Raw genomic sequence first — 25,817 nt, 5'->3', positions numbered from 1 at the left:
GAAGCAACATTTATGGGACAGTTTGTGTCGGATTTTATTATTTAATTGTGAGTTCGGCTAGCGGTTTTTGAGATTTCACGATTCCCCCATTCAAATAGGTCAGACTTTTGTTGCGTTCCAAATGACGCACTATGCACTTATACACTATGTACTTATGCACTATGTACTCATCCATGTAGTGCGTGAATTGTATAAGGTTATTTTGTCATTTAACATCAAAGTCTGATACCCCCTCCCCCTCCACTAATTAAAGCTGCGACAGTTGAGTGCATGAAGTGTCCAACATTCCACACTTTGTTTTTTTCCGTTAATTTAGTGCATCATCCGGGTATTTAAAGTGCACTTTTTCTTTTTGGAATTTTCAGTGTGAACGCACATCATAGAATAGTGCATAAGTATGCAATTTGGGAAACACCAATTGCAAATATGTGCAGTTGCAATATGCCAAGTAACAGACTTCCTCAAAAGGGACATTGTTTCAAATCATAATATAATAAGACACAACAAAAATAATAAAACTGTACGATAGTGTTGTCCCCCCAGAAATGAACAAGAAAAAATAGTGTGCAGAATATCTGGGCTGTGTGATGAATTCAATATTAACAGGGAATGAATACATCCAAACGCTAAAAGCTCACTAAGTGCTTGATAACAACATTAAGGGTCACTTTGAGTCTGCTGAGATACTGTCATCATACGTCTCTACAGGATGTGGTCTTGTTGAGAGGTTTTGTTAATGCTATTGTTGCCTAGCCAGGGTCTATAACTGCAGTGAACAGATGCTGAAATTAGGAACCAAGACAATCTGCAGATTTCAATAAGAGAGCAGATTTACTTTTAAGATGACTTGCATTCAGAGAATGTTAATCTTTAAACAATTCTAAACATGGTTTGTTTGGACTATTGGAATTTAAAGTGGGAAAAAAGAGAAATGAGAAGCAAAATAAAGAACCGAAAAAAGACAACACCACAAACGATTACAAAATAAATGTCTGGTGTGGGTTGCCAGGTTTCCACAACAAAACCCGCCCAACTGTTACTTAAAACTCTCCCAATTGCATTTTAGGTGGTAAAAATTCTGCTTTTTGGTGGATTTCCCTCAGGTAAAATTTGCATTCCAGGGGCTAAATATCATGTTATTTAGGGTTTCTTCAAATTCTTGAATCTCAAGATATGACTCCCCCTCAAACCAGTTCAAAATAAAACAATCAAATAATACTGTTATTCTTCTCATGCAAAAAATGTCTTGTTTCCACTGTACTCTCTAGCAGCTCAGTGTCCGAGTCAAACCGAAACCGCGGCTGCGGTCTGAGTTTAACTCAGGTTAGTTTAGTCAAGGTTGCAACCTTTAGTGGCTGAGTGACCCAAATGAATGTGGTTTCTCTTGAGTGGACAGACGTCTTGCTCCTGTTTACAACTGCATGTGTGTGGTTGACTGCAAAGGGCATTATTTTCCTTTAAGTCACATTTCCACAGATTCACTGTAAACATAATGCAGTGACTAGCAACTGACATCTGATTCTTACCCTTTGTGCATCCTTGCAGGGCTCTTATTTCTCTCAGATATATATATATATAGGCTATATCAAAATATATTGCCCAACACAGCTACAGTAGATCGAACCAAACAAACAAATGCTGCAACATTCTGAGGAGAAAACAACAACACAGCAAAATAGTCAAAAATAGTCAAATCGGCATAGGTTTTTTAATGGAAACAAGCGATAAACACAGGATAGCCTACTGTTTTGGGGTGATATTCAAAGTTAAGGAATAAAGACCAGGATGTGAAACTGAAATACGACATCAGATATTTCAGCTCGCTCTTATCAGCGCGATGCGCGTGCATGTACACATCCGCGCGAAGCGAGCAGATGAAGGAGTCTTCCGATTGGCTGAGGAGTTTTTCCCCCCAGTTTGGCTTCAAACCGCAAGTTATCTCCAAATATTGTGTTTAAGATCATGAAACAATATAAATCACGCGACACCGTCGTGTTTCAGTAAATCAACCTGGATTCCATTCGACGGATTTACCTCAGAGCGTTGAAGAAAATGATTCGCGCTGTTTTGTGCTGTTTATGTTGTTTTCTTCTGGAAGGTGAGTTGTGAATGACGTGTACAGGATCATTCAGGTGATTTAGATCATTGTTTTTTTATATGTTTATGTAATCTAATCTTGTTCTTCAGGAGTTTTTGGCGTTGAGACAGATGAGATAGAAGTGGCAGTGATGGAGGGAGATTCCTTCACTCTCCGCGCCGGTCTGACTGAGATTCAGCGCGATGATGAGGTCGAGTGGCGGTTTGGGTCGAGCAGAACTCGTATAATCCGAATAGCGGCGGGAAACGTTACTAGATATGATGACGAGAAATTTAGAGAAAGATTGAAGCTCGAAAGAGAAACTGGAGATCTCACCATCACAAACGTCAGTAATGAACACAATGGAGTCTATCAGCTGAGCATCATTATCAAGAATAAGAAAACAATCAAGCGATTCGCTGTTACCGTTTATGGTGAGTCTTCACTTGTGTTGTAATTAACACTATACTAATTCTTTCTAGTTTATGTTTGATTCTCTGAAAGGATTAGATCACTTTCAAATAAAATTTTCCTGATAATTTACTCAGCCCCATGTCATCCAAGATGTTCATGTCTTTCTTTCTTCAGTCGAAACGAAATTAAAGGGTTAGTTCACCCAAAAATGAAAATTCTGTTATTAATTACTCACCCTCGTGCCGTTTTACACCCGTAAGACCTTCGTTAATCTTCAGAACACAAGTTAAGATATTTTTGTTGAAATCCGATGGCTCAGTGAGGCCTTCATAGCCAGCAATGACATTTCCTCTCTCAAGATCCATTAATGTACTAAAAACATATTTAAATCAGTTCATGTGAGTACAGTGGTTCAATATTAATATTATAAAGCCACGAGAATATTTTTGGTGCACCAAAAAAACTAAATAACGACTTATAGTGATGGCCGATTTCAAAACACTGCTTCAGGAAGATTCGGAGCGTTATGAATCAGCTTGTCAAATCATGATTCGGATCGTGTGTCAAAATGCTGAAATCACGTGACTTTGGCTCTCCAAACTGCGGATTCGACACAAAAGATTCATAATGCTCCGAAGCTTCATGAAGCAGTGTTTTGAAATCGGCCATCAGTATATAAGATGTTTTTTTTTTGTTTTTTTTTTGACGCACCAAAAATATTCTCGCGGCTTTATAATATTAATATTGAACCACTGTACTCACATGAACTGATTTAAATATGTTTTTAGTACATTAATGGATCTTGAGAGAGGAAATGTCATTGCTGGCTATGCAGACCTCACTGAGCCATCGGATTTCATCAAAAATATCTCAGTTTGCGTTCCGAAGATTACCGAAGGTCTTGCAGGTGTGGAATGGCATGAGCGGGAGTAATAAATTACAGAATTTTCATTTTTGGGTGAACTAACCCTTTAAGGTTTTTGATGAAAACATTCCAGGATTATTCTCCTTATAGTGGACTTCAATGGCCTCCAAAGGTTGAAGGTCAAAATTACAATTTCATTGCAACTTCAAAGAGCTTTAAATGATACCAGACAAGGAATAAGAGTCTTATCTAGCAAAAAGATCAGTATCAATCAAGTGTATATGCTTTATAAACACAAAATATCACTTTCCATGTTCTTCAAAAAGCTTATGTCCTACACCTTTCCTATTCTATTTACGGAAAAAAACGGAACTGGCGCCGCGTTCATTCCATAAGTAGAATAGGAAAGGCGTAGGACTTGCAGCGTAAGCTTTTTGAAGAATACGGAAAGCGGAATTACGTTCAAGGTGATCATTTGTGTTTATAAAGCATGTACAGTTTTTTCAAAAATGACCAATCGTTTCACTAGATAAGACTCTTATTCCTCATCTGGTATCGTTTAAAGCTCTTTGAAGCTGCACTGAAACTGTAATTTTGACCTTCAACCGTTTGGGCTCCAGTGAAGTCCACTATATGGAGAATGTTTTCATCAAAAACCTTAATTTCTTTTCGACTGAAGAAAGAAGGACATGAACATCTTGGATGACATGGAGGTGAGTAAATTATCAGGAAAATTTTATTTGAAAGTGAACTAATCCTTTAAATTTCTTGTGATGTATAGCTACTTTGCCCACTCCTGTGATCTTCATTGACCCTTCACAATGTTCTGAAAGATCAAGGATCGTCCTGTGTTCAGTGCTGAATGTGAGTCATGTGACTCTCTCCTGGTACAAAGAAAACGGTTTATTGTCCAACATCAGTGTATCTGATCTCAGCATCAGCATCTCTCTACCTCTGGAGGTGGAATATCAGGATAAAAACACCTACAGATGTGTGCTGAACAATCCCATCAGCTACAAGACTCAACAACTGGACATCAGTGGACTCTGTCAGACACGCTCAGGTACACTGGATCCAGTTTGGTGGATTTTTGTGAATTTGTGTTATGCAATTTTTTAGTGCTCAATTTATTTTTTTCCTCAGACTGCGACTGCGACCTTTGTTTTGACACCACTGAAGCTGTGATCCGATTGGTCGTCACTGCTCTGATGGGCGTGGCTGCTGTAGCTGCAACTGTTCTCCTGATTAAAGACATCAGAAGAGCTGGAAGAACACATACAATCAGACAGCGATGTACCTGATACTGTATAGCATTAATAAACAGTACCTGACCTTTTAAATTTTTTTCCTCTCTCTCTCTTTTTTTTTTAATATCTGTATTGGTGAATTCAATGTTATATTCTGATGCATTTTAGGTTACAGTTAAGTGAGGTTTATGGAACTAATCGGCAATAATAAATAAGCAAATGGAATATTGGTTAATATCCTGAAACATTGTCTGAAAATAGTGTTATTGCAGTTCATTTTGGTCTTACTAATGGAAATTACTCTTTGCATTTTTAAGACCAAAAAAAGGCATTCAGGCCATAAGAACCCTTGGGATAAATTAGTGACTGGAAAAGATAAGAGATGTAAGAAAATTAAAGCAACATATGTATTTATTTTTATCATCATCATTTATATATATCATGCTCAATTACAACAGCTGGATGAATATTTTCAATATTAAGTAATAAAGGCAAAAACAGAAAACACTCAAGACAATTGTGTCTATGGTTTTCCCCTTTTTCTAGCTTTTAGGCAGAAGACTGAACGCTGCATGACATGTTTTTCTCACTGCAGAATTATTTCTATAAAGCTGCTCTGAAACAATGCACATTTTATATATGTTTATGGGTCAAAGACATTTAGATGTCCGCATCAATAGAAATTTACAAAAGTGATGTTATATACATAGAAAGCACATTAAATGCAAATAAAACGTCTACTTTTAAAGTTTCAAATAAGTTTTGAGAGAAAACCAGTCATAAGGGTCAATCTAGGATAGAACAATATTTGGCGGAGATTTGAAAATCTGTAATCTGAGGGTGCAAAAAAATTAAAATATTGAGAAAATCACCTTTAAAGTTGATCAAATGAAGTCCTTAGCAATGCATATCCACTCACAAAAATACATTTTTGATTTATTTAAAAGTAGAAAATTTACAAAATACTTTCATGGAACATGATCTTTACTTAATATCCTAATGATTTTTAGCATAAAAGAAAAATCAATCATTTTGACCCATACAATGTATTGTTGGCTATTGCTACAAATATACCCATGTGACCTATGACTGGTTTTGTGCTCCAGGGTCACAAATGTCAAAATGTGGGTGAAATAATGTTCCATTATCATTCAGTTTAACACTTATATTTATGTAAAAATTGAAACAACATACTTATTCTGACCTGTGCATATTAAAATATATAAAAGAATAAGTGAGCATATTAAATTGTATTGCATTTTAAATTAGTAAAAAAATCTTGCTGACAAATGGGCAAAACCTAGGATAGTGGCAAAGTTTAAAAATGTAAAATTAATATGGCATAAACAGATTTTTGTTGTAAATATGCCTGACAATATTGTTATACTGAAAAAAAAAAGATATAAAATGTACATTAAAGTAAATGTTTGGAACAAGAGATACAGCAAGACATTAGGCACCAAAAACAACCACCAGATGGCATTATAATCACTTATTAAACACTCAAGTGTCCATTATTAGAGTATTTGTTTTCATGTTTTCATTCTGTGGATTATTGCATGACTGACAAGTATGTCAGCAGAGTTTGAGATGTTGGTATATTCCTTATTTGCATTCCTGTAATGGACAGCTGATAATCATCACCTAGTGACCTGATGCCACATCATCATATTCATCTGCGTGCGGCGGGGTCATCTGCTCTCTCCTCTTCTGATACGATCTTCTGGATCTGATGTCATAAACCAGAACAGCAACAGTAGCCACGCCCACCAGAGCAGAGCCAGCCAATCGGATGACAGTTTCAGTAAAACCACAACAGTGCGTGCGGCCTGAGGAAAGGCAAAAAGCCACTGAAAAAAGTTCAAGATCAGAATGTTTGATACAGTTCTAGTGTCAGAACTTGTGTACCTGAACATGGCGGACAGAGCTGAGAGATGTCCAGATGTTTGGTCTGGTTGGTGAATGAATTGTTGATCACACAACTGTAGGTGTTTCTATCCTGATATTCCACCTCCAGAGGAAGAGAGATGACTGATGCTGAGATCAGACGCACTGATGCTGGACAATAAACCGTTTCCTTTGTACCAGGAGAGAGTCACGTGACTCACATTCACAGCTGAACACAACAGTGAACAGTTCTGGTCTGGTGATGATGAAGAACATTGAGGAGAGTCTCTGCTGATGACAGGAATTCGGCAGAGGAGCTGGAAAACATGAGTGAATGGAGAAAAATCGACTAAGAATATAGTTTACAATGTATGTAAGTCAGTTAGTTCACCCAAAAATGAAAATTTTCCCATGATTTATCCTAGGTGTATATGACTGTCTATATGTATATGATTTCTTCTTTTAAAAGAACACAATCTGAGATATTTTTAAAAAATATCCTTCATCCTTCATGGCTGCCCAAGTTTTAAAACAACAACAAAAACTAGATTAAAAAGTTTGAAGACAAACTTTAAGTTGGCTTGAAAAAGCCTAGCTAGAAAGTTTGAAGTAGTTTTAAAAGTTTGAAGTTTGAAAGTTTTAGTTTAGTAGTATAGATAGATAGATAGATAGATAGAGTCTCAAGGCTAGGGTACTCAAGGTGGTTGCTAGGGTGTTGCTATACGGTTGCTAGGGTACACAGGGTCATTGCTAGGGTGTTGCTATGCGGTTGCTAGGGAACTCGGGGTGGTTGCTAAAGTGTTGCTATGCGGTTGCTAGGGTACTCTGGGTGGTTGCTAAGGTGTTGCTATGCAGTTGCTAGGGTACTCGGGGTGGTTTCTAGGGTGTTGCTATGTGGTTGCTAGGGTACTCTGGGTGGTTGCTAAGGTGTTTCTATGCAGTTGCTAAGTTGTTTTGGGTGGTTGCTATGAGATAGATAGATAGATAGATAGATAGATAGATAGATAGATAGATAGATAGATAGAGAGGTTTATGAGTTTCAATTGATTAGAAACAGTACATAGAATGGCAGTTGAGTCTAATTGAGTTTGAGTCTAATGGGCTTCCGTAGTTTAAATTTGAATTTTGACAGTTGGAATTTGAAAGTCTTGGCTCATTTGAACATTCCGTCAATGAAAGTCAATGGGATTTTTCCGAGCTTTAATAGTCATTTTTGGGAAAACCGTAAGTCGGATCAGTTAGAAAAGATATAGCATACTAAGTCAGAACAGTCTGAAGGTCTGACCCGAGTTTGGAGTATGTAGAGTTAAAGCTCTAGGAGGAGTTAGAGTTGGAAATTTTAGTCTCAGAAGAAAATAGCATAACAGTAAAGTTGGCTTTTTCAAGCCAACTTAAAAAATGCATCCATAATCAAAGTAATCCATATGGCTCCAGGGGGTTAATAGAGGCATTTTGATGTGTTTTTGTTAAAAAAACAAAATGTAAAATCTTTATTTTAAGATACTTAAACGTATTTAAAACTTTATAAACTCAAATAATTAGCTTATGGACGGACAATCGTACGCATATGGCGCAACTCGACTCAAATGAGTAATCAATGTTGCCAAGTTCATGGTTTTCCTGCGGAATTAGGCTACTTTAATACTGTTGACGCGGCTTGTTTTCCATGTCCGCGGGTTGAAGCGACACCAAATAATATGTGATATTTAGCCCCTGGAATGCAAATTTTACCAGGGAACCCCACCAAAAATGGGGATTTTACCTCCCTGAACATGATTTTTACCGGTAGACCCCCCCCCCGAAACTCAATTGGGCTAGTTTTGAGTAGAAATTAGGCAGGTTTTGTTGTGAAAACCTGGCAACCCTGTGAGTAATCCTCTGATGCGATGTATGACGCAGGATGTAGATGTATTGTAATAGACGCGTCTTCGCGGTTCAAACAAATAAGGCTGTGCAACAAACTCAAGCTCTTCTTCTCTTATATCGAAATCCTCTGACATTTCTCTTTAAAATTTCTCATTTTAGACTTCTAATTCGTGACCGGTGTTTTGATTTGCTCTCTCCTCCAAGCTTCTGCGTTCATCATTGCGTTCGGGTCAAACGTTGGTCTTCCGCCCAAATTGAGCAGGAACCTGCTGAAAACCAGTTTTATACTGAGTCAGGCCCGGTTGTTTTTAATCCTTTCCTGCTTAAAAATATAAATAAATAAATTGCACAGTATGCGTACGGTCGTCCTGCCGGAAGCTAGTTATCTGAATTTATAAAGTTTTAAATATGGATATTTTTCTTACAAAAACGCATCACTTCGCTTCAAAAGGACCTTTAATTAATCCACTGGAGGATGGATGCTTTTTTTTTTTTAAATGTCAAAATACCATTATAAACCTTGGAGGACTAATATTTTTAAAAATATCTCCAGATTGTGTTTGTCTAAAAGTCATATACACCTAATTTTCATTCTCTTTTTCTCTCTTTAATGTTAGTGGCATTACTGTAAATAAAGTTGCATACTAAATATGAGCAAATATACATACTGTTGTACCTGGACATGGCTGACAGAGTCCACTGATGTCCAGATGTTTGGTCTGGTTGCTGATGGGATTGTTCAGCACACATTTGTAGGTGTTTCTATCCTGATATTCCACCTCCAGAGGAAGAGCGAGCCTGACGCTGAGATCAGATGCACTGATGTTGGACAATAAACTGCTTCCTTTGTACCAGGAGAGAGTCACATGACTCATATCCAACACTGAACACAACAGTGAACATTCTGACACTGATGATCCTGATGATGAAGAACACTGTGAAGAGTCTCTGCTGATGACAGGAACAGGCAGACGAGCTGGAAAATCAAGTTAGAATAAACTAAATAATGCTAAATAAGTGCACAGTACAAATAAAACAATACGAAGAATCACACCATAGACAGAAACTGTGAATGTCTCGTCCGACTGATGTCCCGTATCACTGATGATCTGAAGTTGATAGCGTCCAGCATGCTCAGTTCTGATGTTTGTGATGGTCAGAGATCCACTGCTATAGTCCAGCGCCAGTCTGCCTGTGAATCTCCCATCAGCACCATCGTATGTTCTAAAGACTCCGGTTTCCACCTTCATTTCAGCAATGAGAGCCTCTTGATCTCCAAACAACCAAAGTAGCTCCTTATCTCTCTGAGGCTTAATGTTTAGAGTAACAGAATCTCCCTCTGTTACCCTTTTGATTTCACCTGTCCCGACACCAAACACACCTGGAAAACAGATTATTTGGTCCAAACTGGTCATTATCTTGGTACAAAGCTAGTAGACCAGTAATAAACCAACTTTAAGGTGGTTTTTGTGAAATATCAAATAGCTATTGGCAAGTTTGGACCCTGGTCGATAAACTGTAGATCTGTATTTTTTACCACAGGTTTTTCATATCTTATTTCCCCAACATAAATAACTTGTAACCTAAAAACACGAATAACTTACCAAACTGGAGTTCATAACACAAACAGAACCAAACAAATGCGTTCATTTTCTTTGAGGTCGCTTGACGTTTCTGGAAAATGACCGCAATAAGAACGAATTTCCTTAAACTTTGCGGAAGATGGTTTCCGTGGGTTTATTAAGATATTTAATCTATTATAGTACCTACATGGATTAAAAAAAAAAAAATCAAAGCTTGAAGCTTCGTGATCTGTAGCGAAATAACGAACATCGAAAGTCTTCAGTCGGATAAAATGAATTTTCTGCGCGCCTCCGCGAGTGTGCGCGTGCCTGTGATCGCGCTTTATATAGCTACTAGGCTACAAAAAGTCATCAAATCAAGACTTACTTACTTACCCGTACAGAAGACGTCTTAGAGTTTTTCTTGTGAAAAATGGTTCCACTGAATGCATTATTTTCCGCTCTACAAGTTCAGTTTCGAGTCAAAACGAAACCTGATGTGGTCCGAGTCCTTTAGATCTGGAAAGAAATGTGGTTTTGGTCTGATAGATGGACAAACATCAAGAGTTTCTGTGTGCCTATAGCATGAACCACACAGAGTAACAAATACTATAGTGTTAAATGGGTCAAAGGCAAATGAAGACGTCCAAGATGTTGAAAATAACGTCTATAATCAATAGTGAACTTCATTTGCTGATTAGTTTAAGGTTTGAGTTGTGTGAGATGTGTAATGTGGCATTTTGTGAAATTCGACTCATGATTTAACATTATACAGTGAAAACTGCAGAACTCTGTTGTTGTAATGATGTGAATTTGAATTTGTCCCAAATGTTAACAAATACAGGATATCCTTCCATGTCCTTTTTCGGGAGATTTTATGATTTGACATGTGAATCTAAACTAATCATGCCATATTATAGAAATTGATTTTTAAGAGATTTACTAACCTTTACACACAGTCATGAGGGTCTACAGGGGTCCTATCTGTGATGTCATATCCTTTTTTGAGGTCGTCTCATTACAAATGAATAGCTTCCTGTATTGTTTATACCTACAGTGACTCTCGGGCAACAGACTGAAAATATTGCATGCTTGAAAAGTAAATACTAACATCAAAACTACAGGTGTGTCTGTTGATTTCAGAACATTTTCAGCTGTAGACTAAAATAAACGTTCATTGTAATGGTTTTCCAATGGGTTTTGTTATATGGATCATTGACAAAATATGCCAAAGTATTTTATTTTGAATATATTATAAATGGGGTTTTATTTATAAATAATTTATTTATATATTAGGCCTATTGCATTTTAAGATTAAAGGGAGGCTTCCAATTTTATTAAAGATATAATTAGGAATAAAAAAACCAATTTCTAATCCAATTTATTTTAAACACATTAATGGTGTTATTACCACTTTATAGTCCTCCGTCACTTCTACAGTTGGAAATCACTGATTTTTTAAGATTATGAGACCTGTTTTTGCATATAAATTTGAGGAAAATTTTATTGCCAGATTTAGCAGTACAATCATTCACATATAAAGAAAGTGAAGGATACACACAAAGTGAGAAAGACCTTCCGCTTTAGAGAGGAGATCTTGTCTGTTGTCTGGTTACTACATTTTTTGTTAAATGAAGACCTAAATACTTTGTGTCTTTGATTGAAAATCCTTCAAAACCCTTCAACATTTTAAACATTGTAAAATTAATAATGGTCTTTATGTGTTAGTGCAGTTAACCAGGCCACGTAATTTACATTATATTCATTAAAAACAAACAAACAAACAAACAAAAAAAACCCATCAAATTCACATTAAATCATTGTGTCTGCTATTCAGCTTGCTGTAGCTGATTATGTCCAGTTCACAGGTCTCTACTAAATCAAATGACAGTGATGGAGCGCCACCTAGTGGCTGTTAAGATGTAATATCATAATATGGCAAAAATAAAAAAGTACTACTGTTCCTATTAGCTCAACAAAAGGTTTGCTTAATTAATCAGGTTTGTTGCCTGTATAAGCAAATGAAACATATCCTTCATTCTTTTGCTATCTGGACAGTTAGTCCACCCATCAGATCAAACCACACAGATGTAAATAACACAAAAGGTTTCGACTCATAATCAGAGCTGCTAGTGTATCACATCAATTCTGCTATTTGAATGATAAAAGTGTAGAACAAAAAAATACAAGCTCACTAAAACTTTATTAAAAGTCACCAATTTCCTCTGAGAGAGTCATTTCAGGAGTGCATCAGACACAAGAGCTTATGAAATCATTCTATGGTATTGCTAATTATTATTTAGTTTGGTGTAATTATGTTTAGAGCCAACATACAATCAATAAATGCCAAATCTGTTAATAAACAGCAGTGCAAATACAGAAAATCTTAATGCATGTTTTATTTTTGTGTTTATACCAGCAAACTTCAGCAAACATATCTGGAACTAACCCTTCTGCTCATTTCATACCGACGGCCTGATTTTACTCTGTGAGCCTGACGGTGATTTCTGCTCTCTTCTGTTCTGATCAGCTCACTTCTTGTGGATCTGATGTCATAAACCAGAAAAGCAACAGTAGCCACGCCCACCAGAGCAGAGAGAGCCAATCGGATCACAGTTTCTTTGAAACCACAACAGAGGATGTTGTCTGAAAAAAAAGAAAAACGTGCATTTAGTCATTATTTTTGTTTTGTTTTTGTGCATAAAAAGTATTCTCGTCTCTTCATATCATTAAGGTTGAACCACTGCAGTCACATGACTGTTTTAACGTTGTCTTTAGTACCTTTCTGGACCTTGAAAGTGTTGAAACCTCTCAGATTTCATCAAAATTATCTTAATTTGTGTTCGATGAATATATATACAAGTTTGTAGGGATGCACCGGTATGAAAATTTTGGTCGATACGATAACCGATAATTCTTTATATTTGAAAGCCGATAACCGATATATTGGCCGATAAATCTAAATCAAATTTTTTTTTTTTTAATTTTGAGAGCCTGATTACAAAAACAAAAGTCTCACATTTTTAGCTGATACCTATAATTCTTTATATTTGAAAGACGAAGACCGATATATTGGCCGATAAATCTAAATACATTTTTTGTTATAATTTTTGAAAGTCTGATTACAAAAACAAAAGTCTAAAATTTTTAGCCGATAACCGATAATTCTTTATATTTGAAAGACGATAACTGATTTATATTGGCCGATAAATCAAAATTTTTGTTATAATTTTTGAAAGCCTGATTACAAAAACAAGTCTCAAATTTTTAGCCGATAACCGATAATTCTTTATATTTGAAAGCCGATAACCGATATATTGGCCGATAAATCTAAATAATTTTTTTGTTATAATTTTTGAAAGCCTGATTACAAAAACAAAAGTCTCACATTTTTAGCCGATAACCGATAATTCTTTATATTTGAAAGACGATAACCGATATATTGGCCGATAAATCAAAATTTTTGTTATAATTTTTGAAAGCCTGATTACAAAAACAAGTCTCAAATTTTTAGCCGATAACCGATAATTCTTTATATTTGAAAGCCGATAACCGATATATTGGCCGATAAATCTAAATAATTTTTTGTTATAATTTTGAAAGCCTGATTACAAAAACAAAAGTCTCACATTTTTAGCCGATAACCGATAATTCTTTATATTTGAAAGACGATAACCGATATATTGGCCGATAAATCAAAATTTTTGTTATAATTTTTGAAAGCCTGATTACAAAAACAAGTCTCAAATTTTTAGCCGATAACCGATAATTCTTTATATTTGAAAGCCGATAACCGATATATTGGCCGATAAATCTAAATAATTTTTTTGTTATAATTTTTGAAAGCCTGATTACAAAAACAAGTCTCAAATTTTTAGCCGATAACCGATAATTCTTTATATTTGAAAGCCGATAACCGATATATTGGCCGATAAATCTAAATAATTTTTTTGTTATAATTTTTGAAAGCCTGATTACAAAAACAAGTCTCAAATTTTTAGCCGATAACCGATAATTCTTTATATTTGAAAGCCGATAACCGATATATTGGCCGATAAATCTAAATAATTTTTTTGTTATAATTTTTGAAAGCCTGATTACAAAAACAAAAGTCTCACATTTTTAGCCGATAACCGATAATTCTTTATATTTGAAAGACGATAACCGATATATTGGCCGATAAATCAAAATTTTTGTTATAATTTTTGAAAGCCTGATTACAAAAACAAGTCTCAAATTTTTAGCCGATAACAGATAATTCTTTATATTTGAAAGCCAATAACCGATATATTGGCCGATAAATCTAAATAATTTTTTTGTTATAATTTTTGAAAGCCTGATTACAAAAACAAAAGTCTCAAATTTTTAGCCGATAACCGATAATTCTTTATATTTGAAAGACGATAACCGATATATTGGCCGATAAATCAAAATTTTTGTTATAATTTTTGGAAGCCTGATTACAAAAACAAAAGTCTCAAATTTTTAGCCGATAACCGATAATTCTTTATATTTGAAAGACGATAACCGATATATTGGCCGATAAATCTAAATAACATTTTTGTTATAATTTTTGGAAGCCTGATTACAAAAACAAAAGTCTAAAATTTTTAGCCGATAACCGATAATTCTTTATATTTGAAAGCAATAACTGATATATTGGCCGATAAATCTAAAATTTTATATAATTTTTGAGAGCCTGATTACAAAAACAAAAGTCTCAAATATTGGCCGATACCGATAACCGCTAATTCTTTATATTTGAAAGCCAATAACCGATGTATTTGCCGATACATCTAAATTTTTACGCAATTCATTGCAGATCAATTATAATTGAGAAATGGAAAATATTCCCCAGAAGCCTTGTGTGTCATGTATGAATTATCAGTCAGAGGACAGAAGGCATGAAGTAGATTTTGTACGACAGGTTTTCAGCAAAGTTTTGGTTGTATTGATAATTTATAGGCCCTATAATTTTGCATATTAAATATGATACAGTAGGCTAAGTATGTCCATAAACAAGCATTATACTTATTGTTCAACAGAATTATGAGAGAATAAATGTTTTAAACATGTGGCTATAATGTTGTAACACAAGTTGCCAAACAAGCATTCTGCTTTCAACTGACCAAACTGGTGACATATACTCAGGGATACAAACACTTACAGACAGATTATGAAAAATGTAAAATTTAAATTCATAAAAATTTCAACATAAACTTAATAAGCTTACACTAAACAACAACTTTGTAAACATGCATGTCCCCTACAAATATTGTAAATATGTGAAATATATCAACTTTTATCTAAAGGTGAGTATTTCCTACTACAGATGATCATGCTGTTTTTAAATGCTGCCCGTGAGCTAAACAAAGACTGTATGAACGAAGTTACCAGATATTCAGAACAAACTCTTTCAACATGAAACTGAGAAATGAGATCTACACTTTCCCTGCCTCTCAAATATTGCCGTGTGTTATTGTGTGATTCTTTCTCCTATTACTTTTTTAGCCTCAAGCAAAAATCTTATCTAAAGCAAACCCACACCCACACTCGCGCTCATCTGCGGTCAGATGTCTGTTCCAGTGAAATCACAAAAGAGAAAAACAAAACAAATGCACTTAAGTGCACAATCTTTCTTTCTCTTTGAATGCATGAGCTGATCAAATGTAAAACTTAAATGCAATGTTAAGAGGCTTTGGATAAAACAACCTGCCAAATGCATAACTGTAATGCAAATAAAAATCTTGCTTATTTTAATTGTTTTATGTGATTGATTGTTTAACACCCAACAGCAGTTACATAAAGCATGCAACACCTTTGAATAAGTGGTTTCCATTCTCACTTCAGTCTGACTTTCAGTTTTACAAAAATAAATATCACACTTACTGAACACATTTAACAGAGTATCATATCATGAGTGAAGCACCTGAACATGGCTGATGGAGTTCAGTAATGTTGGCATCCTCAGTTTGGTTGATGGTTAAATTATTCACCGCACAGCTGGACGACAAAAAAATGGTGCTTGATGATCTTTCTGGTGATGAAGTACTTTGTGGCGGCGATTCTGGTAACGACAGAAACTGTGATGTTAGTCTCATAACACACATTCATGATCTTTATTTATAGTAGATCCATATCTTAAAGAAATGGAGCAAAAAGAACAAAAAATAAACATTTCAATATATTATTTCTGACTCACCGTTGACTGTAAGATTGAATCTCATGTAACTGGTGTCTTTGCTGATAACTGTTACTGTATAAAGTCCAGAGTCTGTGGTTCTGGTGTTTAGTGACGGTCAGAGATCCGGTCTGATCCAGCTTCAGTCTGTCTCTGAATCTCCCATCAGGACCGTCGTATGTTCGAGTTGGTTTGTGTGAGTCTGTTGACTTCAGCGATTCTTGTGTTTCCAAACCTCCACATTATCAACAAATATTTCTGTACTTCAGTGTTTAAAGTGACAGAATCTCCCTCCATCACTGACACTGTCTTCACTGCATCTGTCACATCTAGAGGAAACGGAACATATTTTGTACAGACTAAAAAAAAAGTTTGTTATTGATAAACAAACCTATAGTTATCAGTTATTGATTCATATTATGACATTTTTTCATGAATTGATATTAGAGATTGAATATCAATAAAAGTTGCCATGTAAATTCTCAAGCCCTCAGATCTGAAAAATAAACAATTAGACTGATTTAAAACAAAATATGCCCTGCATATGAATTTCTCAGCAGGTCAAAAAACATTATTAATAAAGTACATTTGTAAAGTTATTAAAGAAATTAACTTCTTAGAAGGCACGTTGTAACTTAAAAACACTCATAACTTACCAAATAGACGCCACATGCACACAAAGAACAAAATAAAAGTGTTAATCATAATCCTTGAACGTTTTCCAACCTCTTTTAATCACGCAGTACCTAAAAACATCCTGTTCTTTGTCACTGCAAGTCGCCAAATGCCTACAGGGTCGCTAGTAGGCGTTATTGAGAACGACATCAGGGATGGCATGACTTGTTGACTTTAATACGTTTTTTTTATTTTATTTTTTTATTATGCAATGAAGAACAAGTACAATTACAAAGAACAAAGGACAATGAGGGTTACAAATAATACTTCAAAAGCAAATTATGCTATCTTAAAAGATTTACACCATGAAAGAGTCTTACATGCAATAGAATTATTAGAGTTTCTTAACGAGTTTACATACATATCAAAGTCTTTCCTGAAAATAAAAAAGTAGGGAGTTTTCTTTGAAAATTTACATTTATGAATGTAAAATTTAGCACAATAAAGCAATAAATTAATAATAAATTTACAATGAGAATGGTCTAAATTCAAAGAATAACCAAAAAACACAATTTTGGGGGTTATACAAAAGTTTGGATATAAATATTTTTTAACGAAATTTGAAAAATCAATCCAGAAGACTTTAATAAGTTTTCTTGTAGCTTAAAATAGAATAGTGACGTAGCAACTGAGTGGGGGTAGGCCAATGCTAACAGGTTGGGAAACGCCATGGAAACTGAAACTGGATTGTGCCCAGCTTCCAGGTTTTCAAAACATAATCCGCCCGATACTCAAAATTAGGTGCATGCATGGGCACAAACGTGACAGCGACAATCGATCATGAAAATGATGATCGCTCTGACTTTAATCAAAAGTTCTACACACACTTGAGCCATTATACAGGAAATAGGCCTACGTCATGATGACATGTGCTGTCAGAAGACAAGTGCAAAGATATTTTGACAGGGCATGGTGATGGTCTGGGATGACAAACGCTAAGGAGATTCAAATCCCATTCATAATCTTTATTAAATTCGGTTTCTTCACAGCGCATCATAAACATACGGAACATGTTACTGCTCTTCCTCATCTTCATAAACGGTGAGTTTCACTTGTTTGGATTTCGAACTTTTACTGATCATTTCTTCGTTAAAGGCACAGAAGAATGAACGTTTATGAATAATGAGGCAAACGGTTGTTTTTATATGCTATATGATCGTGGTAAAATCACATTTCAGTCTGTAACCTGCAAGAAAGTTGAGGTGTTTACATTCACTCGCGCGCTGACAGAAAAAGAGAAGAGTTTTTCTTAGAGGAGAGTTTTTCCTTTGATGCTTTCGATGCCAAACACACCCAAATATACGTTACTTGCACAATCAAATCTGATAAAAAAAATCATAGTTTTCTTTGTAAACAGCGCGTCTTAGCATTTTTCCAGAGACAGTCTCCCCAGGTGAAAAAAGTAAATTTCTATAATGTACTTAAAGTGCTCTATTTTTGTGCACCAATTTTGTACTTAATATACTAAAAAATCTTCTTTAGTACTTCTTAAGATCATCTAAGTGTACTCAACTGTGCTATTTTGAGACAGCATGAAATATGAACTGAAATGTGCTTTTAATATAGGCTACTATCTCTGTTTTTAAAAAATATATTTAGTTACCACTTGTAGTACACATGGGTCTTAAAGTCTCTCTAGTCAGTAGTTCCCCTCCATGTTTAACGTGGCACGCCCATCTCGGGAATGTGGGTATTAAAACTTCCTAGTTGTAAACTATAGACCACTTTGGAGCAGACGTCACAATTACGTCACTTGCAGCTGCGCGCGCATACTGGTTGCAATGTGAAAAAATCCAAAGAATAAGAGAAAAATGTTTTGTTGTGCCTCTGGATGTTGGAATCGGAATGCAAAAAAATATAGTCTTCATTTTTAAAGAAAACCATCGTTGAAAACGTAATTTGAAGATAAACAGAGACGTTTCACAGACTGCACTGATGACATCTGTAAGGATTAGTCTACTATTAAAGCAGGAATTTGATGTAAACAGTAAGTCTCTACATAATATTCACATAGGCCTATGCAGTTCAGAGGACATACATACATACAGCATGAAACAATTATAATTAAAATAATTTAAACCTATAATATTTTACATAGATAACTTTTAAACATAATAATTTTTATTTCACAATTCTGACTTTTTTTTCTCTTGCATTTGCGTGTTTATTACTCCCAGTTCGGACTTTATAACTCGCAATTGTGAGTTTATTTCACAATTCTGAGGGGGAAAAGTCAGAATTGCGGGATAAATTGCAATTCAGAAAAGACAGAATAACGAGTATATCTCACAATTCTGTTTTATTTTGTAAGAAATGTGATATGTAAACTCAGATTTGCGAGAAATAAAAGTCAGAATTGTGAGATATAAACTCGAAATTAACTTTTTTTATTCTTTTATTTCGTGGCTTCCATAGACTTATACTGCTCAACTGTCATTTTCTGCAACCAGCTAGGCTCCGCCCACAAAAAACGTCATCTCTGTTTGCAAACACCAAATTGGTCTATACATCAGACAGCATTCATGTGCATTTTTTTTTTAACCTATGACCTAGTTATTTAAAGACACAGCTTGTCTTGATATGGGATGATTTTAGTATCATAATGATTATCTGTGAACTTGATAATTGTTGCAGATGTTTTACTATCCACAAACAAATGTGCATAATTCAGATTTAAATTAATGTGCAGCAATTTGTACGAATAGAGACATTTTTGTGAAGACAAATGCTTTCTTTTGTATTAGTGTATCATAATTAGTTCATGCAACAAGAAAGATCTGCCATTGTGGATCAGGTGACACACATGCATTCAATTGACTTGTTTATGAGTCGATCCTATTTGATTCAGTTGGATTTTGAGATGTACTTTTTGTGGTTTTCAAGCATTGCATTGCAACATTTGAACTAATACTTTACAACTTGTGTGTGCAAAATCCAGATTTACATACATACATATATATATATTTATATAAATAGAGACAAAATTGTGAATACAAAATCAAAGTTTACAAATTCTGTTTGAAATATAGGTCAGAATTTGTGTGTGCAACAAGTATATGGAAGGCCTAAAGGGCCAAAAACACACAATTTTAACACGTCAACAACACGTTAAATACATGTATTTGACATGTATTTCATGTGTGAAATATGTGTGAAATATGCGTTAAAAGTCTGTTTGTAGGGGTCAGTGTCATTGGCTGCTGAAAACTTGGGTCAAACCATTTGTGTGAACTTAAGGGGGTGTACCATTCATTTACTAGGATGCCACCATTTAACAATACAAACATTTTTCATCTTTTAACGTGTGAAACACGTCAAATACACTTATTTAACGCATTGATTTTAACGCGCGTATTTAATGTGTTGTTGATGTGTTAACATTCACGTGTTTTTGGCCCTTTTGGCCTTCCATACAAGTAACCCTGTGTCCTAACCAGACGCAATGCAATAAGATTCCAGCGATAAGCAATATGATTGTCAACACCAGATGCGACGCAAAAATGAGAAGCAATAAAATCAATCAAAAACCACAGCCAATCAGAAGAGAGTGTGGGCGGGCTCTCTCTGCAAGAGCACATCGGACACAATGGGCAAGTACATAGTAAAATTCATAAATATTACACAATTAAAACATTGTTTAAAGTACATACGGAGTGACTGAACCAATATTTGTCATAGAATACACTTGTTTGTTCATATTGAGTCGACAGTTTAATCGTTCTTGTGCCCATTTATTTATTTTCAAGATCTGAGGTGAATTAGCCAATGTTGTTTTCATTACAGCTAAAAAGCTGGAAACACAGAATGATATTCAAACTCACATAATACGCTTTTAACATTAAATAAAGCACCTGATATAATCATTGTTATACTTTGTGTTGCTGTTCCAGTCGCGACTTCGCAGAGAAATAGAAACCGTTTCTAAAATAGTGCCGCCGTTGCGGCTGGTTTGGACAAAAACTCAGATTAACATGGAAAAGATACGTTATTCGCGTGTCGCTGTGTTGCGTCTGGTTAGGACATGGTGAGGGATGTGCGTTTGTGGATCTAGTGACGTGTGCATTCTTTGACTCGTATCTGAGTCGATCCTATTTGATTCATTTGAATTTAACATTTTAATTTTGCCCGTTTAGCCTTGCACACACAGCTGTGTTAAGCCCAAAGTATACTTTGTTTTTTACGTGCACAGTCGAACGCACAGCGTTTCAAAGTATACTTCACTTGACTCGTACGCGTACACAGGCTTTCAACGTAGATGTTTTGAGCAATCTCTTGCCACGAGTTACAACCCATGTAAATACTGCAAAAAAATTGTGTTACTAGAGCATATAAAGTATGCATGGGTACAAAAATCTGGCGGTGCGCGTACAGTACGTGCAGACATTTCTGATGACAAAATTCGCGTACGCTGACCCTTGGACATGTGTAAAAAGTGAAGTATACTTTGTGCTTTAGAAAACCTGCTACCACTAGATGGCAGTATAGCCTGCTAAAACAGACAACGGCACCATAATCAAGCGTTCTTCCCCATATAAGATGCTTAAAGTGGCTTAAGAAAGTGATTTTGAAGCAACAAATTCAGTACACACCTTATTAATGAAACATAGCTTATCTTGTACAGGCAAGCAGAAGAATGTGAACTGACTGGCCTTAGTTGAATCTGTCTGCAGAAGTTAGCGTGGTATAACTAACACTGTTTCTGCTCGTTCTCCAGGTGTGTCTGGTGAATCTGAGACGGTGATAGTGATGGAGGGAGATTCTGTCACTCTAAACTCTGACCTCACCGAAATAGTGAACAAAGATACGATACTGTGGATGTTTGGACCTAAAGACTCTCTCATAGCTCAAATAGGGAGAACGGACGATTTGACCAAATTTTTAGTCCCCAATGTTGTGGCATTCAGAGGCAGAGTACAAGTGAACAAAGATACTGGATCTCTGACCATCAGAAACACCAGAATCAGACACTCGGGACAATATAAACTCACCATCTCTAGAGAACAGACAACGGATCAAGATATTCAATGTCACTGTCCAAGGTGAGTTTTTTTATTGCAATAACGTTCACTGTGTAAATCACTGTGATTTTTCATGTTTCTTGCTGTTTTGTTTTAGTAATTGTTGAGTATTCAGGTTTCATAATTTCAATTATAAACCCTGAGTTAAAGGACTTTAGATTGATAAACAACATGTTTGTATGTAAAAGGCATGTATTGAGTGCAAGTTTCAAGATTCATAAGCTTGAGAAATGTATTTCCATTCTGCTTGTTTTCCAGTTGTGGATGGTGAGACGGATGGAGTGAAGTCGGAGTCGGTATCAGTGACAGAAGGAGAGTCTGTAACTCTACACGCCGATTCTGAAGCACACAAAGATGCTCTGATGTTGTGGAGGATTTGGAGATAAAGGCATCCTCCTGGCTAAAATCGATTTAGAAACAAAAAATACTTCATTGAATGAAGATGATGAGAGATTCAAAGACAGTCTTGAGCTGGATAATCAGACTGGATCTCTGACCATCACAAACACCAGAACTGAACATGCTGGACTGTATGAAGTACAGATGAGAGGCAGCGAGAGCTCACAGCGATTCCTTCTCTCTGTCAACGGTGAGGAATCCTGAGCAACTGAATGAGCGAGACTTTCAATGTATATTTTGAGTTTTGACTGACACCATCACTGTCTCTCTTTAGCTGTTACAGATCCAGGTCTTTCTCCGGGTGTTATAACAGGGATATGTGTTGTTGGTGTTGTTGTTGTTCTGCTTCTGGTTGCAGTTGTGATTTACTATCAACAAAGAATCTCCAAATTACAGCAAGTTGGTAAGTATAATATACTTTTAACAGGATTGTTTATTTTTATTAAGGCTTCAATTTTTTGCATATGTATTTTTTAATTAGCAAAAATTATATGTATTTTGTGATTTAGAAAGCATGTTTTCTTTTTCAAATCGAAAAGCTTAAAGTGAACTGGGGTAGAGATGGGAGAAGAGGTTAATGTGCATTGTTTAAAATTTATTTTGAACAATATGTTCTGCCAAAAAGCAGATATTTATGTATACAGTATACCAAATTAAATATGGTGTTAAATATGTCTCAACTTATTCTAATTTCATTGAATAAGTTGAATATGGAGAATGAGATTTGAGGAGATGTGTGTGTGTGTAAAGTCTAATAAAGATGTTATGTCATGTTTTTAATATCAAATCAAAATAACCCTCATTCCTCCACCCCAAAGCTGAAGTGTATGAAGAGGTGAAAATATCAGCGATGGAGGGAGAATCTCCAACTCTACACACTGGTCTTACTGAACCACATGATGAAAACATACAGTGGTGGTATGAAGATGAAACCAATCTCATCGCTGAAGTAAGTGAAGAGAGGAGTAGGACACATGATGGAGCTGATGGGAGATTCAGAAGCAAACTGAGGCTTTATGATTCTGGAAATCTCACCATCAGTAACATAAGGAACCATTCATTCTGGACACTATATACTCAAGATCAGCAGCAACAAAAGAACCGAATGCAAGAGAGTCTTTCTGAACGTTGATGGTGAGTAGATCATTGATGATCATTTACTCAAAGTGCACAAAATTAAACCAAATATAAATAACTTAAATTACTTTTAATTATTGTAATTTGTGTTATGCAACAGAAAACAATGCATGAGCTGGAATCATAGAGGTAGTGTGTGGTTTGAAATTCAGATTTATTTTGGCTAAATTTAGGTATTGTCATCCTCTGCTCTGTACGGAAGAGGAATAGGGCCAAGCGATAAAAATAAAACAAAAACATCTCAAGGTTAAAGTCATTATAATGCAAGATTAACTTCATTAAACTGAGAATAAAGTCATGTTTTAAGAAAAAAAAACGTAAAATTTAAAATAAAATCATTAATTTTCAAGAAAAGTCTGTATGTTTTGAGAAAAAAGAAAATGTTGAGAATAAACTTGTTACATTTTGAGAATAAAGTCGTGTTTCAGGGAAAAAAAAAACGTTAAATTTCGAGAAAGTCGCAATAAAATGTTGAGGATAAAGTCGCGTTTCGAGAAAAAAACTTTTTAAATTTAGAGAAAAAAGTCGTAGTTTCCAGAAAAAAACTCCTGAGATTTTGAGAGAAAAGTAGTTTTGAGAAAACTCATGAAATTGAGAAAAAAAGTTGAAAAAAATGTGAGAATAAATAATTAAATTTTGAGAATAAAGTTGTTGCGTTTCAAGAAAAAATGTGTTAAATTTTCAGAGAAGTCGTTTTGAGAAAAAAATCCTGAAATTGAGAACAAAAGTTGAAAAAAATTTGCATTAAATTTTGAGAATAAAGTCGTGCTTCGAGAAACTTAAAAAAAAAGCCGAAATAAAATGTTGAGAATAAAGTTGTGTTCTGAGAAAAAAAATCATGAAATTTCAAGAAAAAAAATTGGTAAAAAAAAAATGTTGAGAATAAACTCATTAACTACATTTTGAGAATACAGTCATGTTTCAAGGGGGGAAAAAAACTTAAATTTTGAGAAAAATGTCGCAATAAAATGTTGAGGATAAAGTCGCGTTTCGAGAAAAAACTTTTTAAATTTAGAGAAATAAGTCGTAGTTTCTAGAAAAAAACTCCTGAGATTTTGAGAGAAAAGTAGTTTTGAGAAAACTCATGAAATTGAGAAAAAAAGTTGAAAAAAAGAGTTGAGAATAAATGCATAAAATGTTTAGAATAAAGTCATGGTCTTAGAAATTTAAAGAAAAAGCCGAAATAAAATGTTGAGAATAAAGTTGTGTTCCGAGAAAAAACTTGTTAAATTTAGAGAAAAAAGTCAGTTTCCAGAAAAACCTCATGAAATTTCAAGTAAAAAAGTTGAAAAAAATTTGAGAAAAAAAATCATGAAATTTCAAGAATAAAAGTTGGTTAAAAAAAATGTTGAGAATAAACTCATTACATTTTGAGAATACAGTCATGTTTCAAGGGGAAAAAAAACTTAAATTTAGAGAAAAAAGTCAGTTTCCAGAAAAACCTCATGAAATTTCAAGTAAAAAAGTTGAAAAAAATTTGAGAATAAACATTACATTTTGAGAATAAAGTTGTTGCGTTTCAAGAAAAAACGTGTTAAATTTTCAGAGAAGTCGTTTTGAGAAAAAAATCCTGAAATTGAGAACAAAAGTTGAAAAAATTTTGCATTAAATTTTGAGAATAAAGTCGTGCTTCGAGAAACTTCAAGAAAAAGCCGAAATAAAATGTTGAGAATAAAGTTGTGTTCCGAGAAAAAAAATCATGAAATTTCAAGAAAAAAAATTGGTAAAAAAAAAAATGTTGAGAATAAACTCATTACATTTTGAGAATACAGTCATGTTTCAAAGGGGAAAAAAAACAAATTTTGAGAAAAATGTTCGCAATAAAATGTAGGCCTACTTCTTATTTGGTTATAATTAGCTAAAGCTGATATTTTTGTTATTGAAAGAGCCTAAAATATAGCTTGACTAATGGTGCGTTCACACCGGACGCGAATGAAGCGGTAAGCGCGAGTGATTTACATGTTAAGTCAATGCAAAGACGCGAATTGACATCCTGCGGCGCGAATGACGCGGTGCGAATTGAGCGATTCGCGCGAATGACGAATTAATACACATTAATTTGTCATAAAAGCTATATATATATATATATATATATATATATATATATATATATATATCTCGTAACTTATGTGTTTGTGTGTATATGATTAAGCTATTAACACAATGCGATTATATCTATATATCTATCATTTCAGTTAGATCGTTTTAATAAAATATTTGACATTAACATGGTTTTTAACTTTAAAAAGCTCCAAATGGAGCAGTGCCTACGAAGATAAATTTGCTCCGCCCACTTCCGCCCTCAGGCTGTTAGTCTGGTGCTTTCAAACACGATCCTTTTTATTTCTGTTTCTATAAATGTATGAAGATGTATAGCGACGATGATTTTGTCCTCCATTGTTGTTTCGAATTTCTGCCTCAGCTCGCTACGTCACGTCACTACTAGAGCAAGCTCCTGATTGGTTAACGCGGCGCGGAAATTCGCCAAA

The 25,817-nt window shown here is 34.9% G+C and overlaps 3 protein-coding genes and 1 pseudogene across 4 annotated transcripts; 2 read left to right on the top strand and 2 right to left on the bottom strand.

Moving 5' to 3' along the window:
* Window positions 1-1,580: 1,580 nt before the first annotated feature.
* LOC125265928 lies at window positions 1,581-4,696 on the top strand. Its single transcript, XM_048186494.1, has 4 exons — window positions 1,581-2,098; window positions 2,188-2,511; window positions 4,138-4,419; window positions 4,500-4,696. Exons 1-4 carry the CDS (start codon window positions 2,053-2,055, stop codon window positions 4,655-4,657), a joined length of 810 nt encoding a protein of 269 aa, XP_048042451.1. The 5' UTR covers window positions 1,581-2,052; the 3' UTR covers window positions 4,658-4,696.
* A 1,938-nt stretch (window positions 4,697-6,634) lies between these two features.
* On the bottom strand, window positions 6,635-10,888 carry LOC125265840 (carcinoembryonic antigen-related cell adhesion molecule 6-like). 2 transcript variants are annotated; one of them, XM_048186376.1, is made up of 4 exons: window positions 10,315-10,888; window positions 9,411-9,737; window positions 9,033-9,332; window positions 6,635-6,807 (listed from the first exon to the last, which is right to left on the bottom strand). In XM_048186376.1, the coding sequence occupies exons 2-4, from the start codon at window positions 9,604-9,606 to the stop codon at window positions 6,647-6,649; spliced, it is 657 nt and encodes a 218-aa protein (XP_048042333.1). In that variant the 5' UTR covers window positions 9,607-9,737; window positions 10,315-10,888; the 3' UTR covers window positions 6,635-6,646. The 2 variants fall into 2 exon arrangements, with proteins under 2 accessions (XP_048042333.1, XP_048042323.1); XM_048186366.1 differs by lacking the exon at window positions 10,315-10,888 and adding an exon at window positions 9,961-10,281.
* A 1,409-nt stretch (window positions 10,889-12,297) lies between these two features.
* LOC125265865 lies at window positions 12,298-18,492 on the bottom strand (annotated as a pseudogene).
* Window positions 18,493-21,113: 2,621 nt separating this feature from the next.
* LOC125263881 lies at window positions 21,114-23,245 on the top strand (the record flags this gene model as incomplete). The annotated part of the gene is made up of 6 exons (XM_048183131.1): window positions 21,114-21,117; window positions 21,489-21,800; window positions 22,051-22,059; window positions 22,166-22,381; window positions 22,466-22,594; window positions 23,010-23,245. Coding segments are annotated over exons 1-6 (906 nt in total), but the record flags the coding sequence as incomplete, so codon positions are not given.
* Between the last annotated feature and the right edge of the window lie 2,572 nt (window positions 23,246-25,817).

Source organism: Megalobrama amblycephala, linkage group LG1 (assembly GCF_018812025.1).
Source record: "Megalobrama amblycephala isolate DHTTF-2021 linkage group LG1, ASM1881202v1, whole genome shotgun sequence".
NCBI lineage: Eukaryota > Metazoa > Chordata > Actinopteri > Cypriniformes > Xenocyprididae > Megalobrama > Megalobrama amblycephala.
Note: the sequence above shows the minus strand (reverse complement) of the source record. Positions and strands in the feature narration are given on the sequence as shown.